Raw genomic sequence first — 19,094 nt, 5'->3', positions numbered from 1 at the left:
GAGTGGTGTAAGTGATAAACAGAAGGAGATGTGACTGTGGGCTGCTGAGAGAAAGCTTCCTTGGAAGCTGTGGAACTTGAGATAGAAATTAAACATTGGGTGAGATTGAGATAGACTGGGTGGGGGATGAGGCCAGGAAAGAATATCACTTATAGGAAGGCATGTTCTGAGGGTGGCAGTTGGCCCATCAGCCCTTAAACATATCAGTCTTCCTAGCCCTTGGTCACCTATTCTATCTGCCACCACTTGGCTTGAAAGATTCAAATAGTCCAACCTTGCCTAGCTGTGAAGAACCCACAGCTGATGAAAGGGCAAGTGAAAGAGACCAGGCCGTGGGTCACTTAAGGGCATAACTTAAAGGAGGAAGAGCAAGAGGAACAGTCAAATTCCTGATTCCCGCTGAGGCAGACATAGTAGAAGAAATAGAAGAGAACTTTAAAAAATAGTGAAACCTTGAAGCTTCTAAAAGAAAACAAAGGCTAACTCACTCTATGTTTTAGTCTGCTATTGCTGCCAAAATAAATTACCACAATTTCAGCACCTTTAAACAACACAAATTTATCATCTTACGTTCCCTTAGGTCGCAAACCCAATGGACTCAGCTGGGTCTCTGCTCAGAGACTTAACAGCGATCAAAGTATCAGCTGGGCTGCACTCCTTTCTGGGAACTTGAGGAGAGGATCTGTTTCCTTGCTCATTCAGATTGTTGGCAGAATTCAGTTTCTTGTGGTTTGAGGACTGAGGTCCCTATTTCTTTGCTAGTTGTCAGTTGAGGCTAGTTCTCAGTTGATAAAGGCTGCTCACCTTGGCTTGTGGCCACCTTCCTCCATGTTCAAAGCCAGCAGTGACTGCAGGTCGAGTGCCTTTCATACTTTGAACCTCTCCTGCCTCTTCTTCCATTGTCACATATTTCTGACTCACCCTTCCACCTTCCTCTTCTACGTTTAAGAGTTTATGTGATTAGATTAAACCCACCCAGATAATCTAGAATAATTTCCCCAGGTCAGGATCTATGACCTTAATCATATCTATGAAGTCCTTTTTGCCTGTAATGTAATATATGCACAGGTTCCAGGCATTAGGACGTGGGTATTTTTTTTGCGAGGGTGGGAAGGGACATTTTTCTGCCTACCACTCTCTAAAATTAAAAATGGGATAAATTGGACTTCATCAAAATGAGAAATTACTGTCCTTCAAAACATGCCATTAAGAAAATGAGTAGATAAACCCAGACTGGGAAAAAAATATTCACAACACATGTACCTCACAAAGGACAGATCCAGAATAGAATGCTTACAAGTCAACAATAAAATAGTTAACAATCTAGTTTTAGAATGAGTAAAAGACTTGAGCAGACTCCTGACAAAAGAAGTTATAAAAATGAATAGTAAACACGTGGTGAAAAGATGCTTATTAGTCATCACGGAAGTACAGATTAAAGCACATCCATTAGAACAACTAAAATAAAGATGAACCCCGCCCCATTCTTAGGTGCTTATGCAAAAGAGATAAAAACCTGTGTTCCCAAAAAGACATGAACAAGAATGTTTATGGCACCTTTATTTATAACGGGTCAAAACTGGAAAAAACCCAAATGTCCATTAACAGTAGAATGGATAAATAAATTTTGGTACTTTCATACAATGGAATATAACTCATCAATTTAAAAAAAAATGAATTATCAATACATATAGCAATATAGATGAATCTCAAAAACATTCCGTTTATATGAAATTCAAGAACAGACAAAAGTGGTAGAAATCCGAAAGTGGTCACAGAGGTAAGAGAATTGACGGGAAAGTACGACGGAGAACTTTCTAGTCTGATGGAAGAAGTTCTCTACTTTTTTGATGATAGTTACATGGGTGTATATGACTGGAAAAACTCATTGAACTGAAAGCTTGAGCTCTTTGTATTTTATTATAACCAATAAATAATGAAAATTTGTACAGATACGTGAGAAGATACTACGGAGATAATCTGAGAACCAAAATTAGTATTTTGAAGTAAAAATCAATTTCTGAATTTTAAATCACCAGTGAGCATTTTAAAAAATCGAATGAGAATGGTGAGGGCAGGAATGACAGAGTGAGGACCTCCAGAAATCCTTTCCACCATTAAGGCGGTGAGAACACTGGCAAAAGTGGTCAAAATCCATCGTTTCAAAACTCTGGAAATTCGCCAGAGGCTTCCTGCCCTCTGGGGAGCGTTTACTGCCCCTCGGAAAAGGCTAGTTATTTCTACTGGTATTGAGCTTTGATTTGCCATATATTTCATCAACTCCAAGATGAAAATTTCTATGTTTTAATATGTTTAATTAGAAAGTGTGTTAAAATCCACAGCATATCATGGTCTAATGGTAGTGGATCTTTTTTTTTCCGTAGTGCATTTTACAACAGGTAGCATGTTAGATTCAATGAAGTTTGATCATTTTTCCTGTGGGTCACTTCTGTGATAGAATTACCTGAGTCTTATAGTCTATTTCAGAATGCTTAGTAGGATAAATTCTCCAACTGAAACAGTTCTACAGGGTACCTTTAGTTCTGAAAAGTAACATTTTTTTGTAATCTTGCATTGGATATGAATCTCATAAGGAGAAAAAATGAGCAGTGACTTCGTTTTTTAAAAAAGCTTTGTTTATTTTGCTATAGAATTTTACTTTGCTCCCAACATCCATCCACACAGAGACCTGTGAGGCACTATAAGCTTAGGGCTGTCCCCGCAGTCATAGGATACAGGCATGTGTAGCCGTATCTTGATTTCATAGCCTCCGCAGCTGCTTAGCTCAAGTGGCCATAAGTTCAATTAGTTACTAAGGTCAAACTTTGTGGGTCAGACCCTGTTGAGATTGTTGGCTTTGTGCTCCGTTCCATGGACGTAGAAATCCCCCTCCAGCCATCCACAGGCAAGTGTGGCATGGCTGTCATGAGGAATGGGGGAAGGAGGTGGAAGAAGAAGACACTGTTTCTTATTTAAAAAATCACCTCTGTGTGACAGCTGACAATGTGATCGTCTCATCCCTTTGTGTGTCATTTTTTTTTGCTGTCTTTGAGTATGTTTGGAACAGAGAATTAACCAGAGCTTGATTTTGAAGGATTCATTTCTTTCCCATCTTGATTCTCTAGCTTGCAGTGAGCTGCATACTCCGTCACTAGATCGAAAACCAAATAGTTTTGTAGCAGTGAGTGTAACTACCCCTCCTCAGGCATTCTGGACGAAGCACGCACAAACGGAGATCATCGAGGTGGGTGCTGCCGGCCCCGTCCTCCGGTCCCTGCATCGGGCTCTGGTGGTGGGGTGGCCTGTGGGAGGGCTGTTCAGGGAGCTGAGCACCTGGAGCTGCAGTGATGTTTATGTGAATTTTGTTGCTGTTTTTCCGCGGGTTTTCAGTACACTGATATTTTTCATCACACTTACTCATCTGGATGGCATTTATAATTGCCATAGCCTTTACAATTATTGATTAGCGAGTGGCTAGTTATTTTTGAAAAATGATTCTGTAAGGTTGATTGCATTTTAAGAGGTAAGACCTAATTCTTCCTTGTCACTTCTGGTTAGCTGCTACTTTTAGAGAACTGTTCTTGTTAATCAAAGTTTGGAGAGTATTAACTATTAACCATCCTTCTCACCAGGGCATACTCTTATTTGTATTGGTTTTTATCTTTAAAGATTTTTGAGTTGTGTGTTACATGTTTACTTTTTATGTTAAGTTACATGATATACCTTCACTGAGGAAATTTTATAAAATCTTTTTAGATAATTGAGCACATTACATAAGTTATGAAACTAAGTGTAGGAGTTGCTGGTGTGAGATTCTGCAGGGTTCTATTTGTGATGTGAGCTTCTCTGTGAGTTAGGTGTCTCAAGCACACTTAAACTGAATTTCCACCTCTTCCCTAGATTTACATTTTGGAGGATAGATCATCCTTTTTCATTCTCTTGGAAACTTATTTCCAAGTTCAAGCCAACAGTTCTGTTTTCTAAGCCTTTGTTGAGTACTGCCTACACATCAAGCACAGTGCTGGGTGCTGGGTATGATACAAAGACCGCTGGGGCGCAGTCCCTGCCCTCGAGGAGTTTACCATCTGTGGGTGGGGAGCGTAAGTGAACGTGGCTCCATCTCTACACTGCAGAGTGTGGGAAGTGTTAGAGAGATGAGGATAGCACCAGGAGGCTGGGATCTCATCCAGCTCTGAGGATCAGAGGAAGCTTCCTGTGGTGGGGCTTAGTGAGATTCTGAGAGAATAGGTCTGGGGTAGGGCCCAAGACTCTGCATTTACACAAGCTCCGAGGTGATGCCCATGCTGCCAGTCTGGGGACCACATGTGGAGGAGCGTGCCAGAGTTCTGTGGTAACTATGCGAAGGCATGGCAATAGGAGAGCATCATGTGCGTTTGGAGAAGAACTTCATCCTGTTCCGTGTGTGCAAACGCATAAGTGGGGGAGTGGAAGCCTTGAATGTCAGGCTAGGGAGTTTGTAATGGGCTAGTGCAGGCTTTTATGTGGGGGAGTCACCTGATTGGCTGTGTTTCAGAGAGGTCCTAACTCAAATGGTCAGACAGTCTTGAGGGAGCCATGCAGGACCTGGCTGGTGGTGGAAAAGAGTGGAAAGAAAGGGTGCTTGTGAGAGAGGCTCTGGAGGTGGCTCTTGCAGGAGGAGTTCATCTTTCCTGGGGGTTGAGAGCCAAGGAGAAGAGGGCAGATGCTCAGGTTTATAGCCTCCTTGGTAACCAAGGGTGGATGGAGGGAGAGGTTCAGCCCCAGCAGGCCACTCAGGAGGGGCTGCGCAGCAGGTGCTGAGAGACTGGATTTGGAGCTGCAGAGGGAACATAGCCAGAGGCATGGACCCCAGGGCAGGTGCAAACAGGAACCGTTAACCGTTTGGCTGAGGAAGTTAACCACTGCCTGAGAAAGAGAATATGGTATTATAGGCCTCTGTAGGAGGGTAGGGCTAAGCTGCCGGGAAATGGCCACCTAGGATCGAGAAATTAGCAACTGGTCCTCAGAAAAGGAGAGCCTTACAAAAGTCAGGCCTTAATTATTCCAAACCCAGGAGTCTAGGAATAAGAAATGACTTAAGCCGTTCATTTCCTCTTTCATCTGCCTGTTTATATATCTTAAAGAAACAACCCAAAGTAGAAGGTCCAAAAACATAACTCCTCTAAAGTTGTAAGACTAAGAATATATGTGGACATTCATCTTGCTTCAATTTTATAACATCACTCCTACTGAGTGAGAAGCCCTTAGAATGAGCCCTTGGCCACAGCTTGTGTGTTGGGCCCATTTGTTGTTCCGGGATCTGGAAAGGTCTGTGTCAGACAGCTTTGTCCTTTTTGGAAAGTAGGTGTTGGGTTGTGTACATCCGTTTAAGCCGTCTTTAGCATTTCTGTTGATCCCAGTTTGTAGGAATGTTAGTTTATCATTCTGAAAATGTTGATGTATTTTAAAAGCATTTACTTTAAAAAATCCAACTATATATTCTGGTTATTTTCTTTTCTATTCTAGGGAACCAACAATCCTATATTTCTAAGCAGTATTGCCTTCTTTCAAGACTCTCTTATCAATCAGATGACGCAAATCAAACTCTCCGTGTATGATGTCAAAGATAGATCTCAGGGAACAGTTAAGTAACGTGGTTTGTGGGATTTTCCTCCCTTTTTTAAAGTTCTGTGATCATTTGAAAGAGAGTTGAACACAAGATAGACTTCACTACTGGCTCACAAATTAACAAATGTCCAAACATGTTTGTCTTTAGGAATTTCTTTCTGAGTGTCTCTGTTGGGCTCCTGAGATGAGGGTCAGGTGTGTTGTGGGACCCAGCCAGCTGGACTCCCTGGGGCCTGGTAATTGGAGCAGAGACAAAGTGAGCACACTAATGCTGTCTCTCTCCTCCTCCTTCCTCAGATGTATTTACTGGGCTCTGGAACATTTGTTGTCAAAGATCTGCTCCAGGACAGTCATCATAGGTTGCATTTAACACTAAGGTTGGTATTTAATTTTGTTCCTTTGAAAGGATCTGCAATTGTGAGGTTCAGGGACAGGTGGGGAAAGGCTCCATTTCCTATACGGAGAGAGCACCCTGCTACCTCCCAGGGGCCAGTCTAAGCGGGGAAGGTGCTTGTCCATCGAGGCAAGATAAAAAACTCAGCCTGTCAGAGGGCCTGATGGAAATGTGGGGCATCCGTGGGAAATAGGAGCACACCCTACTCAGACCGAAAGGAAAACCTAGACACCTATCTGATAAGACTCAAGGTACTTGTCTGTTATGTGTCCCCTCCCCAGCAGAATGTCATCTCCTGGAGAGCAGAGATTTTTGTGAAGATGAAAGATGTCAAGATGTCAACCCTTCCCACATTCATTTTAGGGGCAATTCCCACCCAAACCCTGACATGGTGTTCGTTTTTTTCCAAAATAATGTAAAAATTGGAACAATAGTCCAAAGTAGCAAAGAAAATTTTGACAGAGGTGGTGAATTCCCTGCTAGATAGTTCAACATTCTGAAGCTGCGGTGATGACAATGTTGCAGGCTTTGGACAGGCGAGAGCCCTGCAGCATCCTTTGTGTGTGAGAGCCTCACTCAGCCTGAAGGAGGAGTCTGGGGAAAGGAGAGGGTCGCACGGTGAGGGGGGCTGTCAGAGAAGAACACTCAGGTGCAGCACGTGCCAGAAGTAATTCCACTTGGATTAGAGTTAAGTGTGAGAAATGGACGTTATCCTGTTTAAAAGGAGCTAAAGATGCCTATTGAACAGATAGCATGGGAAGGACTTTTCCGCGCATGAGAACGATGAGAGAAAGTCACAAAGGAAATGGTCAGTAGATGTGACCACGGAAAAATTTAGAACCTGGCTAAGGCAGACATCTTAAATAAAAAGCCTGAGGCTTCAGGGTGTCCCTGGGGCTTCCCTGGATGAATCAGATGGGCCTGGGCAGTGTGCAGCCACCCTGAAGGGTCTCAGGTGAAGCTGACTGGGGCTAGAGTAGCATCAGCTGTGTCATGTCAGGATTCAGAGGCTTTGGGAAACTCTGGGGACCTTGGCTTATTTGGGGTCCAGGCCTAGGCCTTGCAGCTAATCAAAGCTTGAAGGTGAGGTGGGAAGGAGCAGAAAGGGGTCCAGTGGCAGAAGAAGGTGCCCTCCAGTTGTCATTCCAGGGTATGTCCCCATAACTCTCTGGGGCAGGGGTCAGCCCAGGGCCTGAGGGGCGCCTCCCAAGCAAGCATTGACTCCTCCCCTCCGACTCCACCAGGCACGTCCATACTTCTCTGTGGTGGTTGATCCCTTCTCAGATGCAGTCCTCCTCTCTGCCCCCATGGTGTCCTTGTCTGTGTCCCCAGAGCTTGTGCATGCAGTGAATGCTCACTGACTGACCAACTGGCTGGATCCTGGTGCCCACAGGACCCCCCACTACCCGAGGATGGCTGAGCTTTGCATTTAAGCAGAAAATGAAGCACCGTCACGCCACCGCTTGCTAAAGCACATTGCTCGTTGCAGGTCTGCAGAGAGTGACCGCGTGGGTAACATCACTGTGATCGGCTGGCAAATGGAGGAGAAGTCAGACCAGCGGCCCCCTGTGACCCGGTCTCTGGACACCGTCAATGGGAGGGTGAGCACACCGCCTTCCTGCTCTCCATTAGGAGTGGGAGGAGTAGGTGGACTTGCCTCTGTGCTCAGGGAAGGGCAGGGCAGGGCCTGCTGCTTGATGCTGCCTCCAGAGGACGTGTCCTCCAGGCACTTCTCAAAGTAGAGAGGAAGCAGCCCCTCAGGGAGCAGGCCCCTCTGCTCTGACCATGCTGGCCACCGCCAGGGAGCGGGCGGAGCGAGTGGGCGGGCGCCTGGCCTCAGAAGCTGCAGTCAGGCGGGGAGGGAGGGCTTGTGGGGGTGTGAGATGGGCCCCAGAGCATCTGTGATGTTTTGTTAAGATGTTCCTCCCAGACAACAGGTGCCACGCTCGCCTTAACGCACACTCAGTGCTGCACCCCTCCTCTCACACATCCTCTTTTCCTCTCCACCTCCCTCACTCTTTCTCCCTCACCCTCTCTCCCACGCCCTCTCTCACACACATACTCGGTGCTCTCAAACTAGAATTCTAATTTAGGAACCTGAACACTGGTAAGTAGTCATTATTGTAAAATACAGAGGTATCTCATTTTACCCAAAATAAGCCCAGAACGTCAGCTCTGGAAATATTCCTGGGCAACGTCTGCTCCCGCCCCTTCGTTTTACACATCAGAACCCTGAAACACAAGGTGAAGAGACTTTGTCGAAAGACACGCATTTCTAGAAAATTCTGTGTGCGTGGAACGTGTTCTGTATACCGGGAGGTGGATTGGTTTGTGGCTGGGTGGAGTATTTACTGCGGAGTTCGTGGTGGGTGGTAATTTGGAGAGTTCTTTTGTGGTGTACTCAGGCCACCCTCCTCCTGAGTCCTCTGCTCTCACGGGTTTCTTGTGCCCCTCTGTACGTGTTATTAGATGGTTCTGCCTGTTGATGAGAGCTTGACCGAGGCCTTGGGAATCCGATCCAAATATGCTTCTTTGCGAAAAGACACTTTACTGAAATCGGGTGAGCAGCTTCCTCCGTTGGTACTCGTGCCACTCTTGTGAGTGTCTGCTCGGGCCGTGGTCATCCTTCCTCCCCTCCCGTTCTATATGTCACCTCCCTACTGCCCGCGTTCTTTGTGCCAGCATATGGAGAGTTAGGAGTACTCCAAGGAAGGGGGCCCCTCCCTCTTTTCACGCCCTGTTGTTTAGTGTTGGGTTTGGTGACTGACAGCCTCCCAGCCCCTCAGACTTTAGAGGTCGTTACACATTCTGGGCAAGAAGATTGCATATTATGGGGGAGAAGCGTTCAGGCTCAGTTGATTGGTGGGTTTTTGGTTTAAATGTCTTAATTCCATTGAGATGAACAGTAAGAAGGCTTGAAGGTGTCAGCAGCACTGAGGGCCTGGGGAGGAGGCCGCACGTGCAGGTCTGCCGCCAGCTCTCACAGCCCCTGTCTCCCCTGAATTCCCCTGCAGTATTCGGTGGCGCCATCTGCCGCATGTACCGGTTCCCCACCACCGACGGCAACCACCTGAGGATCCTGGAGCAGATGGCGGAGAGTGTGCTCTCCTTGCACGTGCCCCGGCAGTTTGTGAAGCTCCTGCTGGAAGAAGATGCGGCCAGGTGAGTAGCCGACCACCCATCACCCCCACGTCATGTGCCCCTTCCTTTCTTGAAAGCTCTGAGATAAGGTGGGTAGAGCCCTGGCCTCAGTCCAGGATGCAAACCCAGCCTGTGCCACTTGCCTGCTCTGTGGCCTGGGCCTGCCAAAGCCTCAGATTGTTCATCTGTATCCCGGCATCCCTGTGTGAGGACTTCACAAGATAACATGCCTGAAGCACCAGCTGTGTGCCCAGCACTCAGTACCTGCTCCCTTCCCTTCTCTCCTTTCCCCTTTCACCTGGCCTTAGAAAGTTAGAAATACAGTCATGTGCCTCATAATGACACTTTGGTCAACGAGAGACTGCGTATACGACGGTGGTCCCGTAAGATTAGTACCATGTAGCCTAGGTGTGTAGTAGGCTACACCATCTAGGTTTGTGTAAGTGCACTCTATGACGTCCACACAATGACAAAACCACCTAACAACGCATTTCTCAGATTATATCCCATTGTTAAGTGATGGCGTGACTGTATCTGGTCATTCTTTGGTGATAGCTGCCTGGGTCACTGCTTTCCTAGGGTACCACAGCGAGCGATACGGGCTCCAGAAGGCTACGTGTGCACTCTGGTCCTCTACATCTCTCAGCCCAGGGCGTGTTTCCTTGATCCTGAGGCAGAGAAGGCCTGAGAGGTGGGGCCGGCATTGCAGATTATGTCTCCCATCGGCCTCAGACTCTCATTTCTACTCCTTGTCATAAAACGATGTTAATTGTAAACAGAATATAATAGAAGCATGAGAGGAAACAATGCAGTCAGAATTCTGCTGTTTTAATAGAGCTATTTTGTTTTAATTTTTTGTCTTAAAAAATATTCTAACTTAGAAAAATGACAAGAATAATGCAATGAGCTGCTTTCTCCCTCTCTACATAGTTTATAGAGTGATTTTAATTTTTAAAAATTCCCCTTCAGCTTTTCCATATTTGTATGTATTTATCTGGCTACCATCTACTTCTCCATTATCTTCAGTTTTGTGTTATAATTTTTACTTATGGCCTAATTTCCCATTATTCAGTGTACTCTAACTTTGAAGAGTTCATTCATCTACCAAGTGCTGTGGTTCTGAGGGTTTTGTTGTTGTTGTTGTTTTTCACACCCGCCGTGTGGCTGGCGCTGTGCTCAGCGTGGGAGGCTTCTTGATGAGCGACACAGACCGTGGGAGACAGTCAGTAACGGAGAACTGGGGGCCACACGCAGCGCCCTGATGTGTTCAGTGGTGTGCGGAAATTAAAAGGGGGCTGTGAGAAGGAGGAGGTGGTCTGGGCAGGCCTCCGTGCGACTGTGACATTAAGCTGACACACAAAGCGTAAGAAGGAGCCACATGAAGCGGACAGGCAAAGACATCCAGAGAGAGGGGCCAGCAGTAGCTGAGGCTGGCAGGCCTGTGTGCTCACCAGCAGACCCGGGGCAGTGGGGCCAGTTGGCTACGGCGAGTAAGGACGTAGATCTCACCGCAGCCTTGCCTGTCCTTGGCGTTCTGCCACATTGATTTTGCTAACTTAATAAAATGGTGCAACTCTTTTTTAACTTCAGACAATTTGGTAGAGTCCTAAAATCTTTTCTAAAATTAGCTTTTTTTTTTTCCTCAAAGGAAAATGTGCATAGTATAAAAAGCCAAATAGTGCCAGAAGGCTTTTAACAAAAACATGAGCCTTGGAGACCTCTCCTTTCTGATCTACTTCTCAGAAACAGCCACTTTTAGCCATTTTAGTGTTTACTGCTGTGTTTTTAAATATATGGGTGGCGTACTCTCTTCCTTAATGAATTTCAGGGATTAGCTGATATCTTGTGATGAAGCTTTTAGGTCCTTTGTACTTTCCATTCCCCATTTTCCTAATATGGTTATCCCTTTTTTTCCCTAATCCATCTTGTGTTTTCATTATTCTGATTATGTCGCTATTTTACTGCTGAGCTAAGACGTTTATATTTCACTTCTTACACAGCTTTTACTTTTCTGAACATAAAGCCTCTTTTTCTTTCTCCTCTTCCCCCATTCCCTTCTCCTCCCCCCATGACACTTTTAGAGTTAGTTCATTACTTACGTAGACGGAGAAAAGAAGCCTAGCTAGAGTCACCAGCTCCCCATGGTCCTTGTCCCATACCTAAAAAGGACAACATTGAAACCGAAAGGGCCAGATGACCGTGGCAGGAGCTGTGGGCCCCCGTTGCTGAGCAGCCAGCTGTAGACTGCAGCCGAGCAGGTTATGTTCTGCAGCTGTTCTTAAGGGAGGCAGGGAGCCCCATTCCTCACCAGAACCAGGGAGGCAGTGAGAAACTGTCTCATGACAGCCCCCGGGGGAGATTGAGAGGGGAGGCGGGGATGGCTCCGTAGCAGCTGCTCACAGGCCTGCAATGCTCTCGTGTCCCGGGAGGGTCCTATATCATTCTGTCCTGCCCATACTCAGGCGGGCTGTGTTGAAGCCTTTGCCTATGCGGCCTTTGTGGACACAGGCAAGGGGCTGCTCCCCTACAGCCTCTCTCCCCTCCCCTCCTCCACTTAGTTTTCCTTGAACGTTTGACTGAGTTTCTCTGAAAAGCTTCTCTCTGCGCTTTTTCACACAGTCAGTGGTCTCCCTTTCATAGAGCCATTCCTCCTGGAGCAGGCTGTCCCCCTGCCCCGCTGCTCACCCTTTAGACTTGCAGGGTGGGTAGCTGTTGTCCTGGGTCCTCCCTGGGTGTCAGTGATGCTTCCGTGCACGTGTTGTTCTCTGGGGTGCCTGGGACTCCTGTGGCTCTCCAGGGCAGCCAGCCGGCCCCACGGCCTGACGTGTGGTCTTCTTGCAGGGTGTGTGAACTGGAGGAGTTGGGGGATCTGTCCCCTTGCTGGGAGAGCCTCCGACGCCAGATTGTCACTCAGTATCAGACTATCATCCTCATATACCAGGAGAACCTGACCGACCTCCATCAGTACAAAGGTGGGTGCCAGGTCTTGTCCTCATCACGGCACACATGCTCTCCATTTTCCTGGCTAGGAATCTGCAACCCAAGGTCGCTCAAATACTCTCACTGACAGACATGCTAATGGACTTTTAAAAATAGATTCTTGTGTAGGTGTGAATTCTTTCCAATATGGATTTTTCAGATCTTAATGAGGAAGACATCTGTGAATTGCCTTGACAGTTCCTTCTGTGGTGTCATCTGCCAAAACAACCGCCGTAGGACGAAATTTAGGGACACAAAATCACAGGTTCTTGGTTCCTTTGATTTCTTCATCTTGGTCTGATATCAGTGAAATGACCAAAAGGATGTAGGCCATTTACCTTGAGACAAAGCAGTTTTCTAGATTTTCCAGTTTAAATATTCAATAGTCCTTTTATTGAACATATAAGTTGTCTGAATGGGACTCTCCATTTTAAGGCTTAGAAGAGAAAGTGAAGTGCAGACACCTCACCTTTTCTTCTTGAAAGATGCCATTTGATTTTCAAAACACTTCTCTGGGTAGATTTATTTTTTTATTTTTATTCTTTTGAGGAAGATTAACCCTGAGCTAACATCTACCGCCAATCCTCCTCTTTTTTTGCAGAGGAAGACTTGCCCTGAGCTCGCATCCGTGCCCATCTTCCTCTACTTTATATGTGGGATGCCTGCCACAGCATGGTTTGACAAACGGTGCCATGTCTGCACCCGGGATGCGAACCAGCGAACCCCGGGCCGCTGAAGCGGACCGTGCAAACTTAACCCCTGCACTACCAGGCTGGCCCCTGGGTAGATTTTGAAGACTTGTCATAACTCCATACCCTTTTTATTGCCTTTTTCCTTTCTTTATTTTGTTTTTTCGTTACTTCATTCTCTATCTTTAGATTCTTCCCTCCTTCTCCTCTACATAATGGAATTTTAGGATTTAAGGAGATTAATATGGTTTTGACACGGAACATAAACCTGTCCATGAACTTGGCTGGGCCAAATACAAGCATGACAACAAGACAGGGTGCCCTGGTTTTGGTTTGAATCTCAAGAATGGCTCTAAGTGCATTTGTAAGAGAAATGGCAGTGTTTGCCTGAAGGAACTTAGGGACCCATCCACGCTTGGATGCCTGTTATCTGAGAAAGTCTGAAACCCACACACTTTGAGTTTTCTGGAGCAGAGCTTCTCAAATGTCAGTGTGCACCTAAATCCCCAGAGAATCTTGTTAAAATGCAGACCTGGGATTTTGCATTTTGAACGGGCTCCTGGGATGCCCAAGCTGCTGATCAATCTGTGGGCCACCCCTTAAGTATTAGGCTCTAGAGAAGAAGCTCATGTGACAAATGCCAGACAGACGCTGCTGGTCTGCAGTTTGTATACTGACAAAATAAGTGTACCTTTTTCACTAGAGGGAATGTTTATTTTTTCTATCCTTCTGTCAGTTTAATTTGTAATCCCTCTCTTTTCAAGGCAGGTGGTTCTTCACTTTATTAGTTATGGATTCTGATTATAGAGATAAAATTGTCGATGTATGTTACAAAACATTATCCAGCCTCCTTAACTCCCTGGTTGTAAAGAAGGGAACAAGTGTGAGTGTGTTTCAGAGGGCCAGAATCCCTGCTGTGTAGCATTTATTCACCTTGATAGACCTGGGTGATAAGCAGACCTCTTCATCATGTTTCAGAATTGAGATGTGTTGCTCTGGTTGAACCAATTTCTTAGATCTTGGATGATGGCAGTCTCTGGAGTTGGAGCAGGCACTTCCTGGCATGGACCCGTTTGCTCTTTATAATTGTGTTGATGTCGTGTTGCACAAAATCAAGTCTTTGTGTTAGACCTCCCCGTTGAGAGCTGAATCGTGGTAAGGCACAGGACCATTGCCATAGCCTCCTGAAGCTGCTTCTCCCTGGCTCCGCTCACTACCTAAGCACCCAGAACCAGTTTCGTGGCCAGCGAGCTGCCCTCCCTTCAACGTTTCACCCACCTGCTCTCTGGAAATGAAATGTGTTCATGGGAAACTCGGAATTTTCTGGACCACTCCCAACACGTATCTGCTCACCTGCAGCAGCATCCTCAAATATCTCTTTGCTCCTTGCCATTCATGAATGCAGGATACATGTTGATGATCTTTGTTTTCTCATGCTTTGTTTCTTAGGTCCCTCCTTTAAAGCAAGCAGTTTGAAAGCAGATAAAAAGTTAGAATTTGTTCCCACAAACTTGCACATACAAAGGATGAGAGTTCAAGACGATGGAGGATCAGGTAACTATTTTTCTGCTCCTCTCATTGAATCACGTTTCACTTCTTTTCTTCCTGTGTACTTGGTCTCTGTGCTGGCCTGTGTCTGCCCCAGCCTTTGCTGTGTGTTCTTCTGCTGGGCAGCCTGGATAAGAGATGTGTCACAAGGACCTTTGTAAAGTCTTTGATAAAGAGCTCAAACCCCTTCCTCTTGTCTCGCCTCTTTTCAGCTTCCCTTTGTGTTTCTGTGGCAGAAAGTTGCCCGTCAGTCATCCTTCTGAAAGAGGGATGGATGCAACTGAGCGTTGCCGGGTAGTTGTCTCCGGCCCTATTGTAGCTCCCCCTTGAGAACCACAGAACCCCCTCTCTGCTGGGATGATGGTGCTGGGCTCCACAGGCCCTTGGACAGCCCAGGCTGTGTGACTAAGGGAGCCACAGGCTGCTTGGAAATGGGCTGGAGGGGCAGGGTCCCAGAGTTGTGTGCATATCCCTGTAGCTGGCTTGTCCACAGGCCTGAGCCCAGAGTAATGGAGGAGAGCTTTCTGTCATTCAGATCAGAACTACGACATCGTCACCATCGGAGCGCCAGCAGCACACTGCCAAGGTTTTAAGTCAGGAGGTCTCCGTAAAAAGCTGCACAAATTTGAAGAGACCAAGAAACAGTAAGTTCTTGGAGGGTGTTTGTGGTCCTTGTACAGTTGTCTGGTGCTTCCTAGGTTAAAAAAAAAGAAGTCAAAATATGACCGCAAAAACATCCAGCCATCTGATCTGCTTTTGTGCGGCTGGAGGAGCTGCCCTATGGACTCTGTGCTGCTCTGTATGTGTGCGACTGAGCTGGGTGGGTGGTGAGGGCACCTGATCCTGCAAAATGAACAGAAAATTGAAACCCACCTTGAAAGTGGTGCTTTCAGCGGCTGCACCGTGTGGATTCTCCGCTAGCTTGGCTGTCCTTTAGAGTCCCTGGTCAGTCAGTTTAACACCACAAAGTGTGAAGCCTGGAAGAGATTGTTTCCTTTCCTCAAGGACTGCAGGGTAAGCATTCCAGTTTTAAAAAGGCTCAGGGAGCTGCATGGAGCTACCGTCTTGAGCAGGAAGTTTCCAGGTAGGCAGGGTGAGGAAGGGCGTTGCAGAGTGCAACATGAGGTGCAGCTGGCGGCCCGGTGCCTTGGGGAGAGGAGCTGAGCGGAGAGCTGGCCCCTCGGGCAGCCTGCTCAGTGTGAGGCTGTGTGTCGGTGACCAGGGATGCAGGGCTGGCAGATCTAGGCCTGATCTGAGGAGCTCTGCACTTTGTCTAGGAGCAGAAAAGTCAGCAGCACCGTTTGGAGCGAGCAGTGCCATGTCTGGAAACAAGGCAGAAGGTGCTGCAGAGCTGGAGTAGTGGGAAGGGGAGAGAGTTGTACATCAACACTGTCGTGTTGGACATGCAGGAGGCACTGGTGATCTTCCAGAATGTGGCCCGTCAAGATTTAAATAGATGGAGGGATGCGAGTGTAGGAAGAGGAGGTGATAAGTGTAGATGATCCTGTAAGCTCCTGGACTGTGAAATAGAGGAAGTAGCATGAAGGTCTCAGGTTCGGGCAGGGTGATTATGACTTGAGCATGTGTTTAGGCTGATAGGAAAGATGGAAGCGAAAGAGGGAACGTAGAAGAGAATGCTGATAGAGCGAGGTTCTGGAGACCATAGAAGAGGCAGGGCTAGGCAGTTAATCCTAGAAAGGACAAGAGAAGTTGATGGGGTTGCAGAGGTTTTTGAGGTGGTGAGGAATAAGCTAAAGGTAGGATGGAGCCGCCTCTGCAGAATGTGGGCTTGAAAGGGTCAGACTTACCAGTTGAGAATGGAACCATTTGAGGGAAGGTGAAGCAAAAGCTGTGGGAGTCTCAAAAGAGCCCAACAGGTCGGGTGGAGAGCGTTAGCATGTGCCAGGGGCCGGTGGGCCATTGCCTGGGAGTCAGGACATGACTTGAGAAACTGGACCAGGGACTAGATCAGGACGGGGGGGATGGGTCAGGTCCAGTGGTCAGTGATTGGGCTGAGGGGATCAGGGAGGCAGCCAGGAGTGTCCCTGACTGTGGGGTGGGGCTGGAGGCGGGAACAGCAGGCAGGAGAGAGGGAGAGCACTGTGAGAAGTCACCATTCAGTTGTGTGCACAGGTTGCCCTGGGGTGAGTCCTGGAGACCCGAGGAGGAACAAGAAAGGGCTAGGTTAGGAGCGGAATTTCAGCCTTCAGGGTGGGGCAGCATTCTCTGGGAGGCTCCCAGACTGCCTCCTTGACCTTGATTCATCCCCACCAAGGGCACGTCCGTTGACAAACCAGGTAACCAGACCTGCCTGAGGATTCACTGACTCCGGTGTTCCTCGGGGAATTATGGTGAAGACAAGGCTTCTTGTGCCCACCACAGCGCTGCACAGCCAGCCCGAGATTGTGTGTCTGCCGCTGCATTGCATGTGGCTGTGTGGAGGTGTGAGCGTGATTTGAGGATGGCGTGGGGGCCCTGGAGGAGAAAGCCAGTCAAGAGGGGGCGCCAATGGCTGTCCCTGACCCAGCAAGGTCGCCATGTTGATACCTGATTACTCTGCATGTTGGCTTCAGAGCTTCTTATTCCCAAAATGCCTCTGTAGTATTTTCCGGATACGTAATATACATTTTTATTTAGTTTCCTACTAATGTCATGAAGCTACTTGTAGAACTGGTCTCATCGTTTGAACTTTCCTTTAAATGCAGAGCCAGTGGAATGTGTCCCTGGGGCTTGAGCACTGATGTAGCTCTGATGAACAAGCACATTGGGCTCACAAGTTTAAATGTCCCTGTCGTTGGGGCCTCAACAAATGATTTCTAGTATTTTGACAAAAGATAACTTGGCTTCTTAATTTTTTAGTTTGCATTTCATGTTTGCTAACAAACTGTTAATATTTCATTTTGGTTCTTTTTTTTTTTAGCAGTTTTGAGGAGTGTTGGTGAGTTTTCTGTCTGTGGAGAGAGTGTCTGTTTGGGCCTTGCTCTCATGCAGAGAAAGCCTGTGCCGTCCCTCCTCTGTGAGGTGCCTGCCCCCTTGGTACCACCGTGGGCTCCTAGTTATAGACTCGTAGACAGAATTCTCCCTTCCAACTGCAATGTTCTTTGATAATGAATAGCCGATATCCAGTCTGCTGGTTTACCTTTACAGTCTGGCAGCGGTTCTTTCTTGCGCTCACTCTGAGAGAAGACCCGGTTCTGTCTTTCCCAGAGTGAGGAAGAGCCTTGGCCGGGCAAGGCCCTGGGTGCTAGGGTTTCAGGTCAGCCGATTGGTGTGGTTGGGAATCCCTTTCTGGCTTCTTTTACAAGAATCTGGGGTTTTTCAGTTTCCACTTCACCGTCCCCTCTTGTAGGAATGAAGCAAGTTTACGTTTTCATGATGCTTAATAGTTTATGCAGATTTTGAAAACAGTGGTACTAGGGTCCGTTTTATCCCTGGAGGGCAAACCAAGAATTACTATAACCAAGTGACTTTTTCCACCAAAGAATTAAGTGGCAACCAGAAACCACCGTGACTGCTGCCTGGGGGTCCCCACTGCTGCTCCCAGGCCCTCCCCAGTCATGCCCGAAGTGCTTACCTAGGCCCAGAGTCGGGGCTCTGCAGTGGTACCGCTTCTGGCAACAGGTCCAGTAGGACCTCAGCCCTTCAGGATTGCTGCCACCTTGGAGCTGCTGAGGCTCAGGAGCCGTGGCTGGGCCCTGCCTAAGATGTCAGGGCTCTGCTGGGGACATGTGACAGCAGGAAGTCCTGAGAAACACTGCTTCGCCCCTCCCGCACCCCCCGGGGCCTCTTCAGCTTTCCCCATTTTTAGGACTAGGTTGAGCACATGTGCTTGTATATTTATGATCATTCCTGAACAGCAGCTCTTTGACATTTATTCTTTCTCACCCCGCCATATACCTCCCGTGCCTAAGTCCCCGATTGCTGTTACTAGAGCGTGAGCTATAAGAACACGGTGTAGGGGATGCTTTTCTCCCGGACTTGGGGCAGGGTGTGTGTTTGTTGAAGTGTACACAGCCAGCACATTCACACATGTAGATCTACATGCAGTTCACACTGGGGCCTGGGAAGGAATAGATTTTTTTAAATTCTATTTTGGAATTGTATTTTTAAGACTGAATTGTCTTAAATGGCAGCTATTCATTTGGAAGAGTGATTGCAGGTTGGAAAGTAGTTGTGTGCACATCGTGCTGTGGAATGACTCTTGTCAGACCACTCGGGCTTGATCGCGGTCTGCTGCATGGGCTTCTGGCAAATCCATCGTCTTTCATTGTGGTGTGTGGGCTTGGGTGTTGTTTCTCTCTGGGGTGCTTTGGTTTTCGGGTTTTGCATGTTCACCCCAGAGTCCATCAAGGGACAGGGCAGGGCAGTTTCTTGGTGACCCATCTTGGGAAAGAGCCCAGCAGGGAAGGGTCTCAAGCCCTGACCGTGTGACCTTCAGCTCCTGGAGAAGCGATGGAGGGTCTGGTACTCCACTTTCTCACTCTTCCCCAAAACCCAAAGGACAGCTCTTTGAGGAGACCAGTCAGGGCCCATCATTCCATGAAGGATGGGACACCCATTCCAGCCAGAGCTCACAACTTCAAATTGCAGGAGGAGACATGCTCATTGGTGTCTTATGCTTTCCCTCCCTACTTACCTTGGCTTCCTCAGATAGTCTGAAAAAATAAATTTATAATATTGGATTGATTTGGGACCTCAGCTGAGAGACATGCAGTTTATCATCTCCGTCTAGAGGA

General features: G+C 47.3%; 1 protein-coding gene across 18 annotated transcripts in view; it reads left to right on the top strand.

Moving 5' to 3' along the window:
• The window catches only part of INPP4A (inositol polyphosphate-4-phosphatase type I A), a 132,500-nt gene that overhangs the window by 75,214 nt on the left and 38,192 nt on the right, over positions 1-19,094 (top strand). For 9 of the 18 annotated variants that reach the window (XM_070236121.1, XM_014730991.3, XM_014730992.3 and 6 more), the window contains 10 exons: positions 3,126-3,244; positions 5,506-5,622; positions 5,905-5,984; positions 7,491-7,602; positions 8,471-8,561; positions 9,016-9,163; positions 11,984-12,114; positions 14,260-14,364; positions 14,894-15,002; positions 17,279-17,296. In XM_070236121.1, coding sequence (XP_070092222.1) covers positions 3,126-3,244; positions 5,506-5,622; positions 5,905-5,984; positions 7,491-7,602; positions 8,471-8,561; positions 9,016-9,163; positions 11,984-12,114; positions 14,260-14,364; positions 14,894-15,002; positions 17,279-17,296 — 1,030 coding nt within the window. The remainder of the gene's footprint in view (positions 1-3,125; positions 3,245-5,505; positions 5,623-5,904; positions 5,985-7,490; positions 7,603-8,470; positions 8,562-9,015; positions 9,164-11,983; positions 12,115-14,259; positions 14,365-14,893; positions 15,003-17,278; positions 17,297-19,094) is intronic. The other 9 variants (XM_005599805.4, XM_023618601.2, XM_070236120.1 and 6 more) reach the window with 1 other exon arrangement.

The sequence above is a fragment of the Equus caballus genome, chromosome 15 (genome assembly GCF_041296265.1).
Source record: "Equus caballus isolate H_3958 breed thoroughbred chromosome 15, TB-T2T, whole genome shotgun sequence".
NCBI lineage: Eukaryota > Metazoa > Chordata > Mammalia > Perissodactyla > Equidae > Equus > Equus caballus.
This window is presented reverse-complemented; position numbering and strand designations above follow the sequence as displayed.